The sequence below is a fragment of the Tursiops truncatus genome, chromosome 15 (assembly GCF_011762595.2).
Source record: "Tursiops truncatus isolate mTurTru1 chromosome 15, mTurTru1.mat.Y, whole genome shotgun sequence".
Lineage (NCBI taxonomy): Eukaryota > Metazoa > Chordata > Mammalia > Artiodactyla > Delphinidae > Tursiops > Tursiops truncatus.
In genome coordinates this window covers 54441027-54460452 of record NC_047048.1, presented here as the reverse complement: position 1 = coordinate 54460452, position 19426 = coordinate 54441027, and the positions used below count along the sequence as shown (strand labels likewise).

Here is a 19426-nt window from a genome sequence, read left to right as displayed (position 1 = left end):
TTTTCAGATAGGTACCCAAGAGTGGAATTTCTGAGTCATGTGGTAGTTCTCCTTTTAGTTTTCTGAGAAAACTCCATACTGTTTTCCACAGTGGCTGCACCAATTTACATTCCCATCAACAGTGTATGAGGGTTCCCTTTTCTCCGCATCCTCATGACAAGATCCATTAAATTCATAACCTCCTACCTCAAGTTGAGCCTCTTTGCTGCCCATCCATCACACACTATTTTCCTAGCATGTTCATTCTCCTGCCCTCTTGGATGACTTTGTAGTATCTTCTTCTCTCTTTGCAAACCCCCATTACCTCCTTCAACCTCTTTCTCAGCTGATAATCTTAGTTTCCTATTTAATCAAGAAAACAGAAGCACTCAAAAGAGAATGAGCACACACTCACACTTCACATCCATCAGCTTCCTTCCCTCCTGTTTCTGTGGGAAACCCATCCCTGCCTGTCCTTCTCTTCCAGTCTGCTTTCACCTACTCAAGGTTGTCACTTCTAGTAATCTCCTGCATCGTTGATCCCACCTCTACTGGTCATTCTCATGATCATACAAACATGCTTTAATAGCTCCCATCTTAACAAAATGCCCACCCTAGACCCCAAATCCCCATCTAGTTACAGACTCATTCCTCTGTTCTCTTCTACAGAAAACCCTCAGAAGAGTCATCTACACCTGTTGTCCCCAGTTCGTCTCCTCCCAGTTCCTCCTAAAACCCTCCAACCTGGCTTCTATCTCCATCACTCCATGGAAATAGCTCTTGTCAAGGTCATGACCTCCACATTGTTAAATCCAGTAGTCACTTCTCAAGCGTTCTCCTTCTTGATCTGTCAGCAGCATTGACTTTTTTCCTTCTTGAATTCTTTCTTCAGTGGGCTTTCTGGGAAGCAGCATCTTAATTTTTTTTTCTTACTTTTCTGTCTTGTTCGTTCTCAGTCTTCTTTGCCTGATTCCTTCCTCTCCAGCCCCTTAGTGTTGGAGAGCCCAGGGCTGAGTCCTCAGCTCTCCTGTCTGTCATCACACCCTTCCCTGAGTGATCTTATCCAGTCTCGGGGCCTTAAATGCTCTCAGTACCCCGCTCAGTCCCAGATTTCCCTCTCTAGTTTGGACCTCTGGCTTGACATTTATACTATCTATGTATTTCACATCATCACTTAGATTTCTATTAGACTTCCTAAATTTGACATAACCAAATTCCTGATTCCTCTACCGTCTCATATATACATAGACACACCTGTTCTTTGAGGCTTTCTCATCTCAAAAAAGTACTTCCATCCTTCTGTTCACTTAGGCAGAAACCTGGGAGTCATCCTCAACTTCTTTCTTTCTCTTTAATCTCATATCCAGTCTATCAGCAAATCCTGTCAGCTCTCCTTTGTCTCCACTGCCACCACCCTGGTCCCTGCCAGTAGCATCTGTCTTCTGGATTATTGTTAATCTCATAACTAGCTTTTCTCACATCTGCTCTTTATCCTCCTATAGTTTCTTCTTTTTTTTAAAATTTTTATTTATTTCTATTATTGTCTTTAATGGAATATATAAAAGCAGAGAAACTTCACTCATAAGTTGTGCTTTCACATATTCATATAGAAACTATATGGAAATACATATACATGGGCTTAGAAATATTTTACTTTTCATGCAGGAATTCCAGTTCTGTTAACCAAAACTAAAGAAATAATTCATAATAAAAATAAGCTTTGTGTATAGTGACATCTATAATTACAGTAAGTTGTCACTAAATTAAACATTGAACAGAGACTTCCATGGTGGCACAGTGGTTAAGAATCTGCCTGCCAATGCAGGGGACACAGGTTCGATCCCTGGTCCAGGAAGATCCGACATGCCACGGAGCAGCTAAGCCCGTGAGCCACAACTACTGAGCCTGCACTCTAGAGCCTGCAAGCCACAACTACTGAGCCCATGCGCTGCAATTACTGAAGCCCACACTCTCTAGGGCCTGCGTGCTGCAACGACTGAAGCCCATGCACCTAGAGCCCATGCTCTGCAATAAGAGAAGCCACTGCAATGAGAAGACTGCGCACCACAATGAAGAGCAGCCCTCACTCACCGCAACTAGAGAAAGCCTGTGTGCGGCAACAAAGACCCAACACAGCCAAAATAAATAAATAAATAAACAAACAAATAATTAAATAATTGAATAATAATGGTTAACTAGGTACACCCAGTCAACTAAATATGAATATTCAAAAAAATTGCATTTCTTCCTTTTTTTAAATTAATTTTTATTGGAGTATAGTTGCTTTACAATGTTGTGTTAGTTTCTGCTGTACAGCAAAGTGAATCAGCTATACGTATACATATATCCCCTCTTTAGGTCACCACAGAGCATTGAGTAGAGTTACCTGTGCTATACACTCGGTTCTTATTAGGTATCTATTTTATACATAATAGTGTATATATGTCAATCCTAATCTCCCAATTCATTCCACTCCCCTCTTTCATCCTTGATAACCATACATCCATTCTCTCTGTCTCTGTCTCTATTTCTGCTTTGCAAATAAGTTCATCTGTATAATTTTTTCTAGATTCCACATATAAGCAATATTATACAATACTTGTTTTTCTCTTTCTGACTAACTTCACTCTGTATAACAGTCTCTAGGTCCATCCACGTTTCTGCAGATTGCACAATTTCGTTCCTTTTTACGACTGAGTAATATTGCATTATATATATGTACCACATCTTCTTTATCCATGCTTCTATTGATGGACATTTAGGTTGCTTCCAAGTTCTGGCTATTGTAAATAGTGCTGCAATGAACATTGGGGTGCATGTGTATCTTTTTGAATTATAGTTTTCTCCAGATATATGCCCAGGAGTGGGATTGCTGGGTCATATGGTAGTTCTATTTTTAGTTTTTTGAGGAACCTCCATACTGTTCTCCATAGTGGCTGTACCAATTTACATTCCCACCATCAGTGTAGGAGGATTCCCTTTTCTCCACATCCTCTCCAGCATTTATTGTTTGTAGATTTTTTGATGGTGGCCATTCTGACTGGTGTGAGGTGATACTTTACTGTAGTATTGATTTCCATTTCTCTAATAATTAGTGAGTGATGTTAAGCATCTTTTCATGTGTTTGTTGGCCATCTGTATGTCTTCTTTGGAGAAATGTCTATTTAGGTCTTCTGCCCATTTTTTGATTGGGTTGTTTGTTTTTTTGATATTGAGCTGCATGAGCTGTTTGTATATTTTGCAGATTAATCCCTTGTCAGTTGCTTAGTTTGCAAATAATTTCTCCCATTCTGAGGGTTTTCTTTTCGTCTTATTTGTGGTTTACTTTGCTGTGCAAAAGCTTTTAAGTTTCATTAGGTCCCATTTGTTTATTTTTGTTTTTATTTCCATTACTCTAGGAGGTGGATTGAAAAAGATCTTGCTGTGATTTATGTCAAAGAGTGTTCTCCCTATGTTTTCCTCTAAGAGTTTTATAGTGTCTGGTCTTACATTTAGGTCTCTAATCCATTTTGAGTTTATTTTTGTGTGTGGTATTAGGGAGTGTTCTAATTTTATTCTTTTATATGTAGCTGTCCAGTTTTCCCAGAACCACTTATTGAAGAGACTGTCTTTTCTCCATTGTATATCCTCACCTCCTTTGTCATAGATTAGTTGACCATAGGTGTGTGGGTTTATCTCTGGGCTTTCTATCCTGTTCCATTGACCTATATTTCTGTTTTTGTGCCAGTACCATATTGTCTTGATTACTGTTACTTTGTAGTATAGTCTGAAGTCAGGGAGTCCGATTCCTCCAGCTCCATTTTTTTTCCCTCAAGATTGCTTTGGCTCTTCAGGGTCTTTTGTGTCACCATACAGATTTTAAGATTTTTTGTTTTAGTTCTGTAAAAAATGCCATTGGTAATTTGATAGGGATTGAATTGAATCTAGATTGCTTTGGGTAGTATAGTCATTTTCACAATGTTGATTCTTCCAATCCAAGAACATGGTATATCTCCATCTGTTTGTGTCATCTTTGATTGCTTTCATCAGTGTCTTACAGTTTTCTGAGTACAGGTCTTTTACCTCCTTAGATAGGTTTATTCCTAGGTATTTTATTCTTTTTGTTGCAATGGTGAATGGGATTTTTTCCTTCTCTTTCTGATCATTCATTGTTAGTGTATAGGAATTCAAGAGATTTCTGTGCATTAATTTTGTATCCTGCAACTTTACCAAATTCACTGATTAGCTCTAGTAGTTTTATGGTAGAATCTTTATGATTCTCTATGTATAGTATCATGTCATGTGCAAACAGTGACAGTTTTACTTCTTCTTTTCCAATTTGGATTCCTTTTATTTAGTTTTCTTCTCTGATTGTCATGGCTAGGAATTCCAAAACTATGTTGAATAAAAGTAGCAAGAGTGGACATCCTTGTCTTGTTCCTGATCTTAGAGGAGATGCTTTCAGTTTTTCACCATTGAGAATGATGTTTGCTGTGGGTTTGTCATATATGGTCTTTATTATGTTGAGGTAGTTTCCCTCTATGCCCACTTTCTGGAGAGTTTTTAATCATAAATGTGTACTGAATTTTATCAAAAGCTTTTTTTGCATCTATTGGGATGATCATATGGCTTTTATCCTTCAGTTTGTTAATATGGCATATCACATTGATTGATTTGCATATATTGAAGAATCCTTGCATTCCTGGGGTAAACCCCACTTGATCATGGTGTATGATCCTTTTAATGTGTTGTTGGATTCTGTTTGCTAGTATTTTGTTGAGTATTTTTGCATCTATGTTCATCAGTGATATTGGCCTCTAATTTTCTTTTTTTGTGAGTTCTTTGTCTGGTTTTGATATCAGGGTGATAGTGGCGTCATAGAATGAGCTTAGGAGAATTCCTCCCTCTGCAGGTTTTTGGAAGAGTTTGAGAAGGATAGGTGTTAGCTCTCCTTTAAATGTTTGATGGAATTCACCTGTGAAGCCATCTGGTCCTGGACTTCTGGTTGCTGGAAGATTTGTTTTTAATATTTATTTTATTTTATTTATTTATTGGTTGCTTGGGTCTTAGTTGTGGCTTGCTGGCTCCTTAGTTGTGGCATGTGGGCTCCTTAGTTATGGCACGTTGGTTCCTTAGTTGCAGCATGCTGGATCTTTTTTAGTTGAGGGATGCAAACTCTTAGTTGCGGCATGCATCTGGGACCTAGTTCCCTGACCAGGGATTGAACCCAGGCCCCCTTCATTGGGAGCACCGATTCTTAACCACTGTACCATCAGGGAAGTCCTGTTTGCAGGAAGATTTTTAATCACAGTTTCAATTTCATTACTTGTCATTGGTCTGTTCATATTTTGTATTTCTTCCTGGTTCAGTCTTGGAAGGTTGTACCTTTCCAACAATTTGTCCATTTCTTCCAGGTTGTCCATTTTTTTGGCATATACCTGCTTGTAGTAGTCTCTTATGATGCTTTGTATTTTTGCGGTGTCAGTTGTAACTTCTCCTTTTTCATTTCTAATTTTATTGATTTGAGTCCTCTCCCTTTTTTCTTGATGAGTCTGGCTAAAGGTTTATCAATTTTGTTTATCTTCTCAAAGAACCAGCTTTTTGTTTTATTGATCTTTGCTATTGTTTTCTTTGTTTCTGTTTCTGCTCTGATCCTTATGATTTCTTTCCTTCTACTGACTTCGGGTTTTCTTTGTTCTTCTTTAGTTGCCTTAGGTGTAGGGTTAGATTGTTTATTTGAGATTTTTCTTATTTCTTGGGGTGAGATTGAATTGCTATAAACTTCCCTCTTAGAACTTCTTTTGCTGCATCCCATAGGTTTTGGAACATCGTGTTTTTGTTATCATTTGTCTCTACGTATTTTTTGATTTTCTCTTTGATTTCTTCAGTGATCTCTTGGTTATTTAGTAATGTATTGTTTAGCTTCCATGTGTTTATGTTTTTTACAGTTTTTTTTCCTGTAATAGATTTCTAATCTCATAGTGTTGTGGTCGGAAAAGACGCTTGATACGATTTCAGTTTTCTTAAATTTACGAAGGCTTGATTTGTGACCCAAGATGTGATCTACCCTGGAGAATGTTCCATGTGCACTTGAGAACAGAATGTATTCTGCTGCTTTTAGTTGGAATGTCCTATAAATATCAGTGAAGTCTATCTGGTCTAATGTGTTATTTAAGGCTTGTGTTTCCTTACTAATTTTCTGTCTGGATGATCTGTCCATTGGTATAAGTGGAATGTTAAAGTCCCCCACTATTATTGTGTTACTGTCAATTTCCCCTTTTATGACTGTTAGTATTTACCTTATGTATTGAGGTGCTCCTCTGTTGGGTGCATAAATATTTACAATTGTTATATCTTCTTGGATTGATCCCTTGATCATTATGTAGTGTCCTTCCTTGTCTCTTCTAACATTCTTTATTTTAAAGTCTATTTTGTCTGATATGAATATTGCTACTCCAGGTTTCTTTTGATTTCCATTTGCATGGAATATCTTTTTCCATCCCCTCACTTTCAGTCTGTGTGTGTCCCTAGGTTTGAAGTGGGTCTCTTGTAGACAGCATATATATGGGCCTTGTTTTTTATCCATTCAGCTAGTCTGTGTCTTTTGCTTGGAGCATTTAATCCATTTACATTTAAGGTAATTATTGATATGTATTTTCCTATTATCATATTCCTAATTGTTTTGGGTTTGTTTTTGTAGGTGTTTTCCTTCTCTTGTGTTTCCTGCCTAGAGAAGTTCCTTTAGCTTTTGTTGTAAAGCTGGTTTGATGGTGCTTTATTCTTTTATCTTTTGCTTGTCTGTAAAGCTTTTGATTTCTCTGTCAAATCTGAATGAGATACTTAATGGGTAGAGTAATATTGGTTGTAGGTTTCTCCCTTTCATCAGTTTAAATATATCTTGCCACTCCCTTCTGGCCTGCAGTGTTTCTGCTGAAAGGTCATCTGTTAACCTTCTGAGGATTCCCTTGTATGTTATTTGTTGCTTTTCCCTTGCTGCTTTTAATACTTTTTCTTTGTATGTAATATTTTTTGTGTATTTAGTATGTGTCGCAGCATGTTTCTCCTTGGCTTTATCCTGTATGGGACTCTCTGTGCTACCTGGAATTGGGTGGCTATTTCCTTTCTCATGTTAGGGAAGTTTTTGACTATAATCTCTTTAAATATTTTCTCAGACCCTTTCTCTTTCTCTTTGTCTTCTGGGACCTCTATAATTCGAATGTTGGTGCATTTAATGTTGTCCCAGAGGTCTCTGAGACTGTCCTAATTTCTTTTCATTCTTTTTTTTTTATTTTGCTCCTCAGCAGTTATTTCCACCATTTTATCTTCCAGCTCACTTATTCTATCTTCTGTGTATTTTTCATTTCAGTTATTGTATTGTTTATCACTGTTTGTTCTTTGAAAGTTCTTCTAGGTCCTGGTTAAACATTTCTTTTATCTTCTCAATCTGTGCCTCCATTCTATTTCCAAGATTTTGTATCATCTTTATTATCATTACTCCGAATTCTTTTTCAGGTAGACTGCGTATTTCCTCTTCATTCATTTGGTCTTGTGGATTTTTACCTTGCTTCTTCATCTACAACATATTTCTCTGTTGTCTCATTTTGTGTAACTTACTGTGTTTATGGTCTCCTTTCCACAGGCTTCAGGGTCGTAGTTCCTCTTGCTTCTAGTGTCTGCCCCCTGGTGGGTGAGGTTGGTCCAGGCACTTGTGTCAGCTTCCTGGTAGGAGGGACGGACTGGTGCCGGCACTCTGTTGATTGGAACTGAGTCTTTTGCCTCTGATGGGCTGGGCTGTGTCAGGTAGTGTGTTTTGGGGTGTCTGTGAGCTTAGTACGACTTTTAGGCAGCCTGTCTGCTAATGGGTGGGGCTGTGTTCCTGTCTTGCTGGTTGTTTGGTGTGAGGCATCCAGCACTGGAATCTGCAGGCAGTTTGGTGAAGCCAGGTCTTAGTGTCAAGATGGAGACCTCTGGGAGAGCTTATGCTGACTAATATTCTCTGGGTCCAGGAGTTTTCTGGTGGTCTGGTATCCTGGGCTTGGCACTCTTATCCCAACCCCTGGCTGGGGAAGTAAGACCCCACAAGCTGCACAGCCAAGAAAAAGAAGAAAAGAAAACAAGCAGACAAGCAAAATCCAAGACAAGTGATAAAAGCAAAACCAAACAGACAAACAGAAAAAAGAAAATACAAACAAACAAAAAAACCCAAGAGAACAACTGAACAAACAAAAGAACCCCAAAACAAACAATAAAAAACTAACAAAAACAACAAAACAAAACAAAAACAGAAAGCAAACTAAAAACAAAGGTGGGGCTTCCCTGGTGGTGCAGTGGTTGAGAGTCCGCCTGCCGATGCAGGGGACACAGGTTCGTGCCCTGGTCTGGGAAGATCCCACATGCCGCAGAGCGGCTGGGCCCGTGAGCCATGACCACTGAGTCTGCGCGTCTGGAGCCTGTGCTCCACAACAGGAGAGGCCACAATGGTGAGAGGCCCACGTACCACAAAAAAAAAAAAAAAAAAAAAGCAAAGATAACATAAAACAAACACACAAAGACGATTTAAAAAAAGAACAAAAGGAAAAACAAGAAAAAAAACCCACAAAACCACAATAAAGTAAAAATAGAAAAGTAAAAAATATATTTAAAAATTAAATAAAATTAAAACAGAAAACAACAACAGAACAAAGTGAAACAAACAAACCAAAAAAGAGTGCTTGCTTCAGTAGCACATATACTAAAATTGGAATGATACAGAGAATATTAGCGTGGCCCCTGTGCAAGGATGACATGCAAATTCATGAAGCGTTCCATACTTTTTTTCTGTACAGTAGAAATTAAGACAACATTGTGGAGCAACTATACCCCATAAAAATTAATTTAAAAATAGGAAAACAATAGTAATAATAATATTTTCCTGAGGCCTCCATTCTCAGTGTCCTTGACCCCACAGTGAGCCACAGCCAACCCCTCCCTCCCCAGGAGGCCCTCCAATACCTCTAGGTAGGTCTCTGGACCTGCTGTGGGCCCTGTGGGAGCAGCTCAGACTCTGACCTGGCCCATCTCCCACATGTACTTGCCCTCAGCTGCTAAAGCTAGACTGGTCTCAGTTGTGGGAGCACATGTCCATTCAGATATTCCTCAGATGCAGGGTTTACTAAGCAGATCACAGGGATTTAATCCACAGCTCGTGCAACTGCACAGAGAGAATTCCGTTCCTCTTCCTTAGTAGCACAGCTCCTGGGGCTCAGCTTTGGTTTTGGTCCCACCTCTTCATGTGGGCTACCGTTAGGTGTCTTTTCCCCACCCAGGCGAGAGGTGGTGAAAGCAGCAGTGATTGAGGCACCCACGCTGACTGGGGAACTTACTCACTCAGGCTGTGGAGGGATAAGGCAGCCACAACTGGGTCGTGTAAAGTGTCTGCGGTGACAGAGACTGGCAGGAAGTTGCAACAGACTGGGACATGCTCGCTCTGGTGGGAGTCCCTCCCAGTGTCCGTGGAGGCAGGGGCCAGCGGTGGGGAAGGGGGTTGCAATGGCGGCTCCTCTCCTTGTGTGCCACTCAACAATGATACCTTGCTTCTATAGCAGCCTGGGTTTCTTCCAAAAACCTTCCCTGTTGTGGAGCTCCTTACTCCTGTCCCTTCAGGCTGTCTCTTCACAGCCAATCGCTGTCCTCCCCAGGTCTACTCTCCAAACCCCAGTTTCCAGCACCCAGCCCCCTCCACACCAGGAGACACGTGACTCAGGCTGGGGTGCGCAGGGCTGTGGCACGGACCATGTACGCAGTTCTTACTTTGTCCTGCCTTCCACAGACCGGTTGCTGTGTTCAGCTCCAGTCCCCCAAAGGTCCCTTTCTGCCCCAGCTGATTTTCCTGCCATGAATGGGCTTTTCTGAGTGCAGGAAGCTCTCCCCACCTTGATTTCCCCACCAGGGATGCTGGCCCTTCTCATTTCTTTTCTTTTGTTTTTTCTTTCTTTCTCAAGTTCCAAAAAATCAATCCACTCTCTACAATCAGATGTAAAACTATGACCAACAGAAAATACAACATAAACTTTTGTCATGTTAACAGAGTAAATGGTTTTACTAAAAGCTGCTGACATTTCTATCAGTAGTAGCCATAGGGAGGCCATTGGTTGTGACCATAGTGTCCATATTGATGGGGATAGTAAGGTTCTTGTCTGTGCTGTGAGTAATTGTTACCCCAGGTTTGTCCATGCCATTGATGGATCGATTGTCACTCGGCCACCCCCGTCTGCTATCCCTGGCTCTAAACTGTCTGTTATCTTGCAACTGATTGCCTCTATTTCTTTGGTTCCCACCAGCTCTGCTATTCCATTCCTCAACAATTGGAGGGAACTCAGGAGGGCGTTTCAGGTATTCCTGGTACTCTGTCATCTTCTATGAATCTACTGGCAAACATCTCTTCAAAATTTGTAACAGCTTCAGAAGTGTCAGTCATTCTGAAATTCCCTGGGATTTGAGGCAGCTGTACCGTTTAATGTTTATATTGTTTAGATCTCCATCCCAGAACACCGTCACAGGACCTCCAGACCCCTTCAGCTCTCCAAGGTAACAGGGCCATACCTGTAGATGTATTCTTGATGTACTTGTGAGGACGGGTGAATTCCGCATCCTCCTATTCTGCCATCTTGATTCCTCACTCCTACAGTTTCTTCTTAACACAGAGACCAGAGGATCCTTTTAAAGTGTAAATCATATTATATTAGTCTTTGGTGGCTTCTTATCTGACTCAGAGCCTAAGCCAAACTTAAGAGGACTTAACCTGGCCCCATGCCCCTGGGGCCCTGGGCCTGGCCTCTCTGACCTCACCTTGTACCATCACCCATCCTTCCCACACCAGGCTGGGCTGCTGCCTAGCACGCTCACCCTTCAGAGAGGCCCAGCCTTGCCTCTCTCCTGCTGATGCTCCCTCATCATGTCCTTCCCTGGCTTTATTCTTTTCCACAGCACTAGTATCATTGGGCACCCTATGTATTTTATTGTTAATTTATTTGTTTGTCTCCCCCAACTAGAACATAAATTCCAGGATAGCAGGTACTGTATGAAGAATGGATGAGTAAAAATAAAAACAACAACAACAAAACAAAAATTAAAAAGAAAGAATGGATGAGTAAATGCTGTTATTATTTCATTACGAGAGAGGCCCACATTTATTTAGGGCTGAAGTTGATCACAACATAAAGTGTCTCCATTCCCCTCCCCACTCCCCATGCACATACATAGCTTAAGGATGCTTATGGATAACTTTGGAAGGTTCCAGTATAAGGGTTGGTAGTCATAGGCAGCACTGAATTAGGTGAAGCTGATGCTGAAAGTTCAGCCTCTCTGTACACCAGTGCCAAATCGAATCTTGGAGACAGAGTTTTGGGTGAAGTAGAAAAGGATAGCTTTATTGCTTTGCTGAGCAAAGGGGGACACAGCGGGCTCCTGTCTTGAAAAACCATGTGTCCCCACCTGGGAGGATTTGATGAGTTTATAGCAATAGTTCAAGGGTGGAGTTGCTGACAAGATGAGGGTGTGTGCAGGGTCTCAGGTGATCTCCTAATCTTGATGAGCTTCTCTGGTCTTTAATCTGGCCTCAGGTGGTTTCTTGGCTGCTCCTCCCTTGATTAGCAACAGTTCAAATCTGCCCTTTGGAACTCAGGGAAGGTTATGGAGGCCAGAGTCTTGCTCACAAGAAACGGGGGACAGAAAAGTCTCCATGCCCGGGAGCCCCACAGGGTCCTCCTCAGTTTCAAAGCCTGAATTTAGCCCCATAGCATGTTCAGTGTTGGAGGAGGAGATTGTCAGATTTCCTCTGCCTCCCAAAAGAAAAGTCAAAATGTGTAACTGATGGAGACACGGCAGAACTGTCAGCCATTTAACATGTGCAAAGTGGGACTTCCCTCGTGGTCCAGTGTCTGACTCCACACTCCCAATGTAGGGGGCCCGGGTTTGATCCCTGGTCAGGGAACTAGATCCCACATGCCACAGATAAGAGTTCTCATGCCGCAACTAAAGATCCTGCGTGCTGTAACTAAAGAAAAGATCCCCCATGCTGCAACAAAGATCCCGGACGCGGTGACAAAATTCCCGCATGCCGCAGCTAAGACCCAGCACAGCCAAATAAATAAATAAATATTTAAAAAAAATATATCGTGGGGCTTCCCTGGTGGCGCAGTGGTTGAGAGTCCGCCTGCCGATGCAGGGGACACGGGTTCGTGCCCCGGTCCGGGAAGGTCCCACATGCCACGGAGCGGCTGGGCCCGTGAACCATGGCCGCTGAGCCTGTGCGCCTGGAGCCTGTGCTCTGCAACGGGAAAGGCCACAACAGTGAGAGGCCCGCGTACGGCAAAAAAAAAAAAAAAAAAAAAAAAATATATATATATATATATCTCGTGTGTAAAGTAAGTTATAGACCCTTGTGCAGCAGCTTAAACTCTGTCGCTTCTGTCAAGGCAAACACACACACACAGATGAGTCACCCGCCTCTGTGCTTTTGGAGTCCCAGTTTTTAAGAGTACTGAGCCTTAACCTAAAAGAGAGGTTCAATTTCTGGAATCAGGGCAGGTAGGAGAGAGATTTGGGGATATGCCTGTCTGCTGTCCTTGAAAAGCATCCTGTTTAGGTTTCCCACCCCCACACCTTCTCACACTCCCCTCCCCTCCCCACCCCGGAGCTTGACCTTTCCCAGTGGAACTGTCCTTAGCGTCCATCTCCCGCCTTTTGCCCGTGGCTGTGCCTGACCCTCTGCAGCACTCCCAGCACTCCTGCTGGGATGCACACAGTCCCCCAAGGAAGGTTCTGTGCCTGGGCATTTCTCTCTGCGCAACAGCGTTCTGGAATGTCTTAGAATGGGTGAGCAATGATTGCTTCTGTTTGTGGAGGACTTGCTGCCCATCAGGTTCTGTGCTGCTGGGCTCCATGCTTAGTGTTTCACAAACCTTTGCCACTTTCCATTTTTACCACAAACCTAAAAAATGGAAATTAGCCCTACTTTATACTTGAGGACATGAGGCTTAGAGAAGTTAGGAAACTTGCCCAGTGTCACTAATTAAATGGCAAAGCTGGGGCGAATCCAAAGGCAGCATTTTAAGTCATACTTTGAGACAAGTTTGCTTTTTTCTAACCTGGAAAGTAACCAAGGGGCTGATACCCTTGGGACGAGGAGCTGCTGGAAATAAATGTAGGCAAGTTTGTTAGCTTGATAGAGCAAACAACTCATTTTGGGAGGGGGTAATTTTAGGTAGGAATATTAGGTTTTGATACTATTTTATTCAGACTTAAATATTTTCAAAAATTTTCTTCGGCTGTACACCCGGCCACTCTAGTACTTTTGTAGGTTATGCCATTTATTACTGACAATACTCGTGACTGTTTTAAAAATGGACCAGATCACCCAGAGGTTCCTGTGAACTAAGTGGAAATGGTATGTTTGAGCCATGATGGGAGCAAGGATTATGCTGGGGTCAAATGGGAGGCAGCCGTCCATTTATTTAACAGCCCGCATCTGAGAGTTTATGCTAAATGGAAATAACTGGGCTCAGGTTTATCCACCACAAAAGGACTTCATTCTGACATCAGTAGGAGATGCTTACATGGAAAGCTGTTTATTTTGTTGTAAACATTCTAGATCTGCCTTTGGTGAGATTTTCTACAAAGTAAACTTAGGTTGTCACTTGTAATCTGGCCGTTACCAAGCCATGAACTTGAGATGGACAGCCTTAACCTCTGGGGGAGTCACTGCCCTGAGTGTCCAGCCAATGGGCTCTGCGCTGACCATCTTCCACCACGTGTTTCTCAGACTGTCCAGGAGCCTGAGGGTTCACTTTCTACTTGTAAATTGAGTCGCTTTCCTCCCCTCACTGCATGTTCTAAGGTGCCTTTGGTTACAGGCTCTCTCCCTCACCAGCCATCTGGAGACTTTGGCCCATGTTTTAATCTAGTCCAATAACTCTGGATCCCTAGTTTGTCAGAGACCTGGCCTATCTGCACATTGGTTTCTGCAGGTGTCCTGATGGTGGCCATCCCGTCTCAGCTTCTCAACACATCCACTTCCCAAGCTAACTTCATTCTTGGTTTGCTTTTTGCTGCTGTGTGTTGTTAGGAAATTGCTCTTCTAGGGGTTGGTGAATGGTCAAAAGTTTCCATTGCAGTCACCAGAGTCGCCCAGCATTGGGCGCATCCAACCTGGGACTCACTGCACTTGGTTCCTTTTGTATGGATTCCCCGTGTCACCATGCATCTGCCTCTGTTGTGGGCCTGTCACTGACCCAGCTTCTGGAAGAAGGCGCTGCTCTGCCTCCTCCCTCGTCACCTCACGCAAAACTCTTCCTCATTCTCCGGCCATGACCTCCACCCCAACTGCTCCTGCTCAGGTGCCGGGAGCGAAACAGATACTCCTCTGCCCTTATCTGCTGTGCCCAGCTGCCACCTCACTGCCCGTGCCCCGGGGGAGGGGATTCGTGGCAAAGGATATGAGGCTTGAGAGTGCTTTCCAAGAAGTGCGCGGGTTGATAAGAATCTGAGAGTATTAGTCAGAAAAACCTCAAAGCCTTGGTCGTTTCTGTCTGGGTACCAAAGGCAGGTGAGGCCAGGCTCTGTCTAAATAAACAGAGCTCATCTGTCCTGAGGTGACCGATTAGCCACTTCCTATGAATTGCTGGGGAGCAAACAACAACTTACCACCTTGGCCAAGCACAGGATCGTGAAACCCCCGCCTTTGCGCTTCCTGGGGAGATCAGGCAGAAGAGCCACACGCCAAGAAGGTCCTCCCGAAACACAGTTGGCTTCACGTCCTCTATTTAAATCCCCTTGAGATGTCCTGGTCCACTTCACTTTCCTGCCAACCCTTCGCAAGGCTCCTGTGCCTCATTTTCAGGACTGTGTAATATGATGTCTGGGGTATTTGTTCAAAATATTTAACAACCAATTCAACAGTATTGCAATATTTTAACAACTGGCAAGGCTGTGCAGGTGCACACCAGCTGAATACAAGCCCCTGCTGGTGTCTAAGTACTCATTAACACAGGCCTGCTGTTCCAGTCGGGCCTGTTTCTATGCTGAGTCAGGCCCTGGTGCCTCAGCTGCATTGTTTCCCTCATTGAAGTGTGTTCTCCCCTCCCTGATTAGCTCCAGTCCACTCCAGAGACTGATGAATTCAACCTGTCAATTAGTCCCAAGTACATTTTTGTTGATGGACTTGAACTCCCTGCCTCTTAGATATACATTTCCTTTCTCTTTCATTACTGGGCTTGAAGAAAGCATATAGTAAACAGAATGAAAGTGCAGAGTGAAATGGCAAATAGTTTGGAGAAACCTCTCAAACTCAAGGTCACAAAGGCTTCCTGGAGGTGCAGTCCTGTGTGTACCATTCTAGCTTGATAAACTCTGGGTAGCTCACGTGGCCTGTCTCATCAGAGCCCTTGCAAACCTTTATCCTGGAGAGCACCCAAGGTGTATTCTAATGCAGGACACAGTGTTCCTCTGCAGTTGCTTTGACATTGCAGCGTGGAGGTGGGAAACCTCAGCCCTTTCCTCCAACTTGAACTTCTAAGAGCAGTTGTTGGGGAAATTAGTTGAGTGTATATAGCAAGTTGAATATTAAACACAGTGTCTTAGATGATTAAAGGCCCTGCTGACGAGTGGCTATAAGTTTAAAGTAAATGGTGGTTTGATGCTCCTTATTCTTCTTTTGGAATCTGTCAACATCCCAATCTTCAAAGGCCATTTTATAACCTGTGTGTTTAGGCATTTCATCTAAGGAATTTATTTTTTAAGAGTAGATAAGTATGTCTTTTTCCTTTCTGCTATTTATGTGGTATCCATTTGTAGTTCTTGAATATTTTATTTCCATAAGAAATTATAAGCTCTTAAATTCAAAATCTCAAAAAGAATTTACATAATAACTGTAGAATTTTGGATGTGGTGGTGTCATTTTAAACAGGAGTCAGGGTATATTTCAGACGTGGAAATAATGTTAAAGACATTTTCTTTATAGCTGCATTAAATAGTACCCAACCTAGTAGCTAATGACAGAGCCTCCTCTAAACTGGACCTAAGATACACTCAGGAAGGGAAAGAAGGAGACTGATGAGCCAATTCTCTGAGAAATCATAGAACAAAATCTGAAACTTCCTATCACATATCAAGTTGATGGGTTTTATTTGGGAAGTTTGAGTATTCTTCATGGCAATGCATCTCTGCATTTTGTTACCACTTCCTGGATTGAGTTATGCAGATTCAGCCAACTAGGCTTAATTTTCAGGTTCTAAACGGGTTTTGAACTCTTTTCTTGCCACTGTTGGAAGGCAGCAATGTGTCCTAATTGTGTGGCCCAAGGAGTGAAGGGTAAACCGTAAGTGTACATGATTAAGGCCCACAGAGTTAGAGAATGGTACAGCTTCTGGGCCAGTGTGCCCAAACTGTGCTCCAGGCAGCTTTTTGAGAGCTACAGGTCAGGACTGGGAGACAGTAGTGAGCCCTGGACTCTCCACTCTTGCTCATTCTCCAGATAATTATTCATTGGAAGAAAGGATGTCAGGGCCAAAAAAAAAGGTTTGAAAACTACCAAGGTCTCCTAGTTGTCTCATTTTCTCCAAGGGGAAGTTGAACCCCAGGATATTGAAGAAAGTCACCGAAAGTCACATAGTGACCTGGCAACTCCTATTTCCTTGGAGACCCTCTTTACAGACTACTTCTGTGACTTTTCTATCCCTTAAAAATATATATATATACATACATACATATAGTTCTGTATTTTAGCCTGCTAAATTGTAGACAATGTTAAATAGTCAGTAGAGGTGATAACAGTTTGAGTAGAATTCTTTTTCTAATAAATTTATTTATTCATTTCTTTATTTTTGGCTGCATTGGGGCTTTGTTGCTGTACGCGGACTTCTCATTGTGGTGGCTTCTCTTGTTGTGGAGCACGGGCTCTAGGCACGCCGGCTTCAGTAGTTGTGGCTCATGGGTTCTAGAGTACAGGCTCAGTAGTTGTGGCACACAGGCTTAGTTGCTCTGCGGCATGTGGGATCTTCCCGGACCAGGGATCAAACCCTTGTCCCCTGCATTAGCAGGCAGATTCTTAACCACTGTGCCACCTGGGAAGCCCGAGTAGAATTATTTTTAAGGCTCAGGAATGCTATTTGTGATCTGTACCATCTCTCATCATCCTTTGAGTGTCAAGGACACTTGCTGTGGGAGAAGAGGCTTGTTTACTTCTGTGCACTCTGCCTGCAGTTACAGGTTTGTTTGTTTTTTTTTGTTTTTTTTTTTTGTTTGTTTGTTTTGTGCGGTACGTGGGCGTCTCACTGTTGTGGCCTCTCCCATTGCGGAGCACAGGCTCCGGACGTGCAGGCTCACGGGCCCAGCCGCTCCGCGGCATGTGGGATCTTCCCAGACCAGGGCACAAACCCATGTCCCCTGCATCGGCAGGCGGACTCTCAACCACTGCGCCACCAGGGAAGCCTGAGATTACAGTTTTAAGGATACCCCTAAAGACTGTCTTTTAAAGCTATTAAGAAAACTGTATTCTTATATTTTATAGTATTGTGAGTTTTTTCCTGCTTACAAAATAATACAAACGAGTGGAAGATTAAAATAAATTCTAAAAACAAACAAGGAAAGCGGTTTAACTTCATTTCTTTACAATGTATTCAGTAATTGTTATGTCCAGAATTTTCTTCTACAAAGAACTTTTTGGAAAATATTGGGGCATGTTAAGCACAGTATAGATAAAAAGATGACGACGTTATCCATGGACCAATGCCATTTTAGAAGTAAAGTGTAAGGGGAGAATGGGTTAAAATAATATCCTGTGTTTTTAGCCAGTAATACTTAAGCAGCTACTCTGGGTCTGGAGCCTGGGCACGTGCTTGGCAGGCTCTTGCTATGGGGCAGAGTTTGAGTCTGCTGCCCTCTTGTGGCCACTTTTTTCATGTTCCTTAGCCTTACAGAGAAAAAGAATTTAAATGTACCATATGTGTTAAGCCTTTGTAATTCATTCTTTGCAGAGTTTTTTCATCTTAAAACAAAGATGAACAAAGTTGTTAGAGATTATTTTACTCATTTGAAGTCTGAGAAAATGACTTATTAATTAGGCCTAGTTACTGCACATGTTATATAATTTGAGGACACCTTTTCACATATCTTGCTTGATTGATTACAGGGTAGAATACAGATATAAAAAATGCTATCTGACTTTTTTTTTTGCACATTTGCCAAATAAATGTTATATTTTCTTCTGAAAAGATAAGATCAAAGGATTTAAATATGCCTTATTTGATGAAATTATAGGCGCATTAAAAGGTAAGAGATTTTAAAAATCTTTTGTAATCTGACAAAATAGTGTAGACCTATTTCTCCCTGCTTTTCTCTGCTAAGTACAACTATACACCCTGGAAACGCAAGTGGCATCCAAAGTAGAACATTTGCAGTGGTAAGAAGAAGATGAATTGTTTTGGGGGCCCCAGGACTGAAGGAACAGCATAGAGAAGGTGACCAGGAGCAGTGCACCCTGACCTACATCTAGAAACAAGAAGGGGTCACATAGACTCCTCTCACCCCATGATTGACTGGTTGTCTATCCAACATCATCAGGAGAACCCAGCACCCAGCAAGGGGGAGCCTATAGGAGACCCGTAGCAATAAGTGACCAGGGGAAGTGCTCTCCTCCACTGGGCCCAAGATGCCCCTCCCCTACTAAGCCAGACCTAGGCATCCAGGAGGCACAAACAGGGGGATTCTGCCAGCACTGCAAGTGACCCAGCCTGGGAAGTCCCTTTATCTTAATGCGCCTGAGACTCCCCTCCTTTACCCACATTCACTCTGGCAGCTGGGGAGCAGCAAAGAGGGGGGCACTGTAAAGGGGAACCCCACCTCAACAAGCAGCCCTGCCTGGGAAGTCTGCCCAGGGGCCTGAGATCTCCCCCTGCCAAGGAACACCTATAGGCCAGGCCAGGCCCTCAGACAATACCAGCAGGAACCTGTGGGGGCCTCAGCAGCACCAGACAAACCACAATGAACAGCAGAGTCTCTGAAAATTAGACCGCAGCCCATGAAAGCAGGCCAGAACCTGAGTGCTGAACCTAAAGAGAATGGCTGCCTGCTAAAAAGAAGGATTTAAATAGGACCAAGATTCTCTAAATGAATAGTCTCTAAACATAGTGGACAAATGTTCAGTATATAACCCCAAATCACCTGTCAAACCAAGAGCTGAAAAGTCACAACTTGAATGAAGAAGCAGTCACAGACACCAACAGTGAGATGAATCACACTGATTTGGAATTAAATGACAAGGGTTTTAAAGCAACCAACATAAAAATGCTTGACAGTCAATTACAAATTCTCTGGAAATAAATGAAAAATAGAAAATCTCAGCGAAGAATTAGAAAAAGAAGCGAATGTAAATGGTAGAATGAAAAATACAACAGCCAAAAAACTGATGAATTGAACCTCATCAAAATTAAAA

General features: G+C 42.4%; 1 protein-coding gene and 1 non-coding gene across 19 annotated transcripts in view; both read left to right on the top strand.

Moving 5' to 3' along the window:
- The window catches only part of SHLD1 (shieldin complex subunit 1), a 99059-nt gene that overhangs the window by 13361 nt on the left and 66272 nt on the right, over window positions 1-19426 (top strand). The window contains exon 3 of one of the 18 annotated variants that reach the window (XM_019941461.3): window positions 10278-11091. The exons of 16 other annotated variants lie outside the window; for them this stretch is intronic. In XM_019941461.3, coding sequence (XP_019797020.1) covers window positions 10278-10528 — 251 coding nt within the window. In that variant the 3' untranslated portion in view covers window positions 10529-11091. One more of the 18 variants, XM_073792700.1, reaches the window with a different exon arrangement.
- Window positions 8666-8772, top strand: LOC117308395 (U6 spliceosomal RNA). Its single transcript, XR_004522376.1, has one exon. It is a non-coding gene; the product is annotated as a U6 spliceosomal RNA (small nuclear RNA).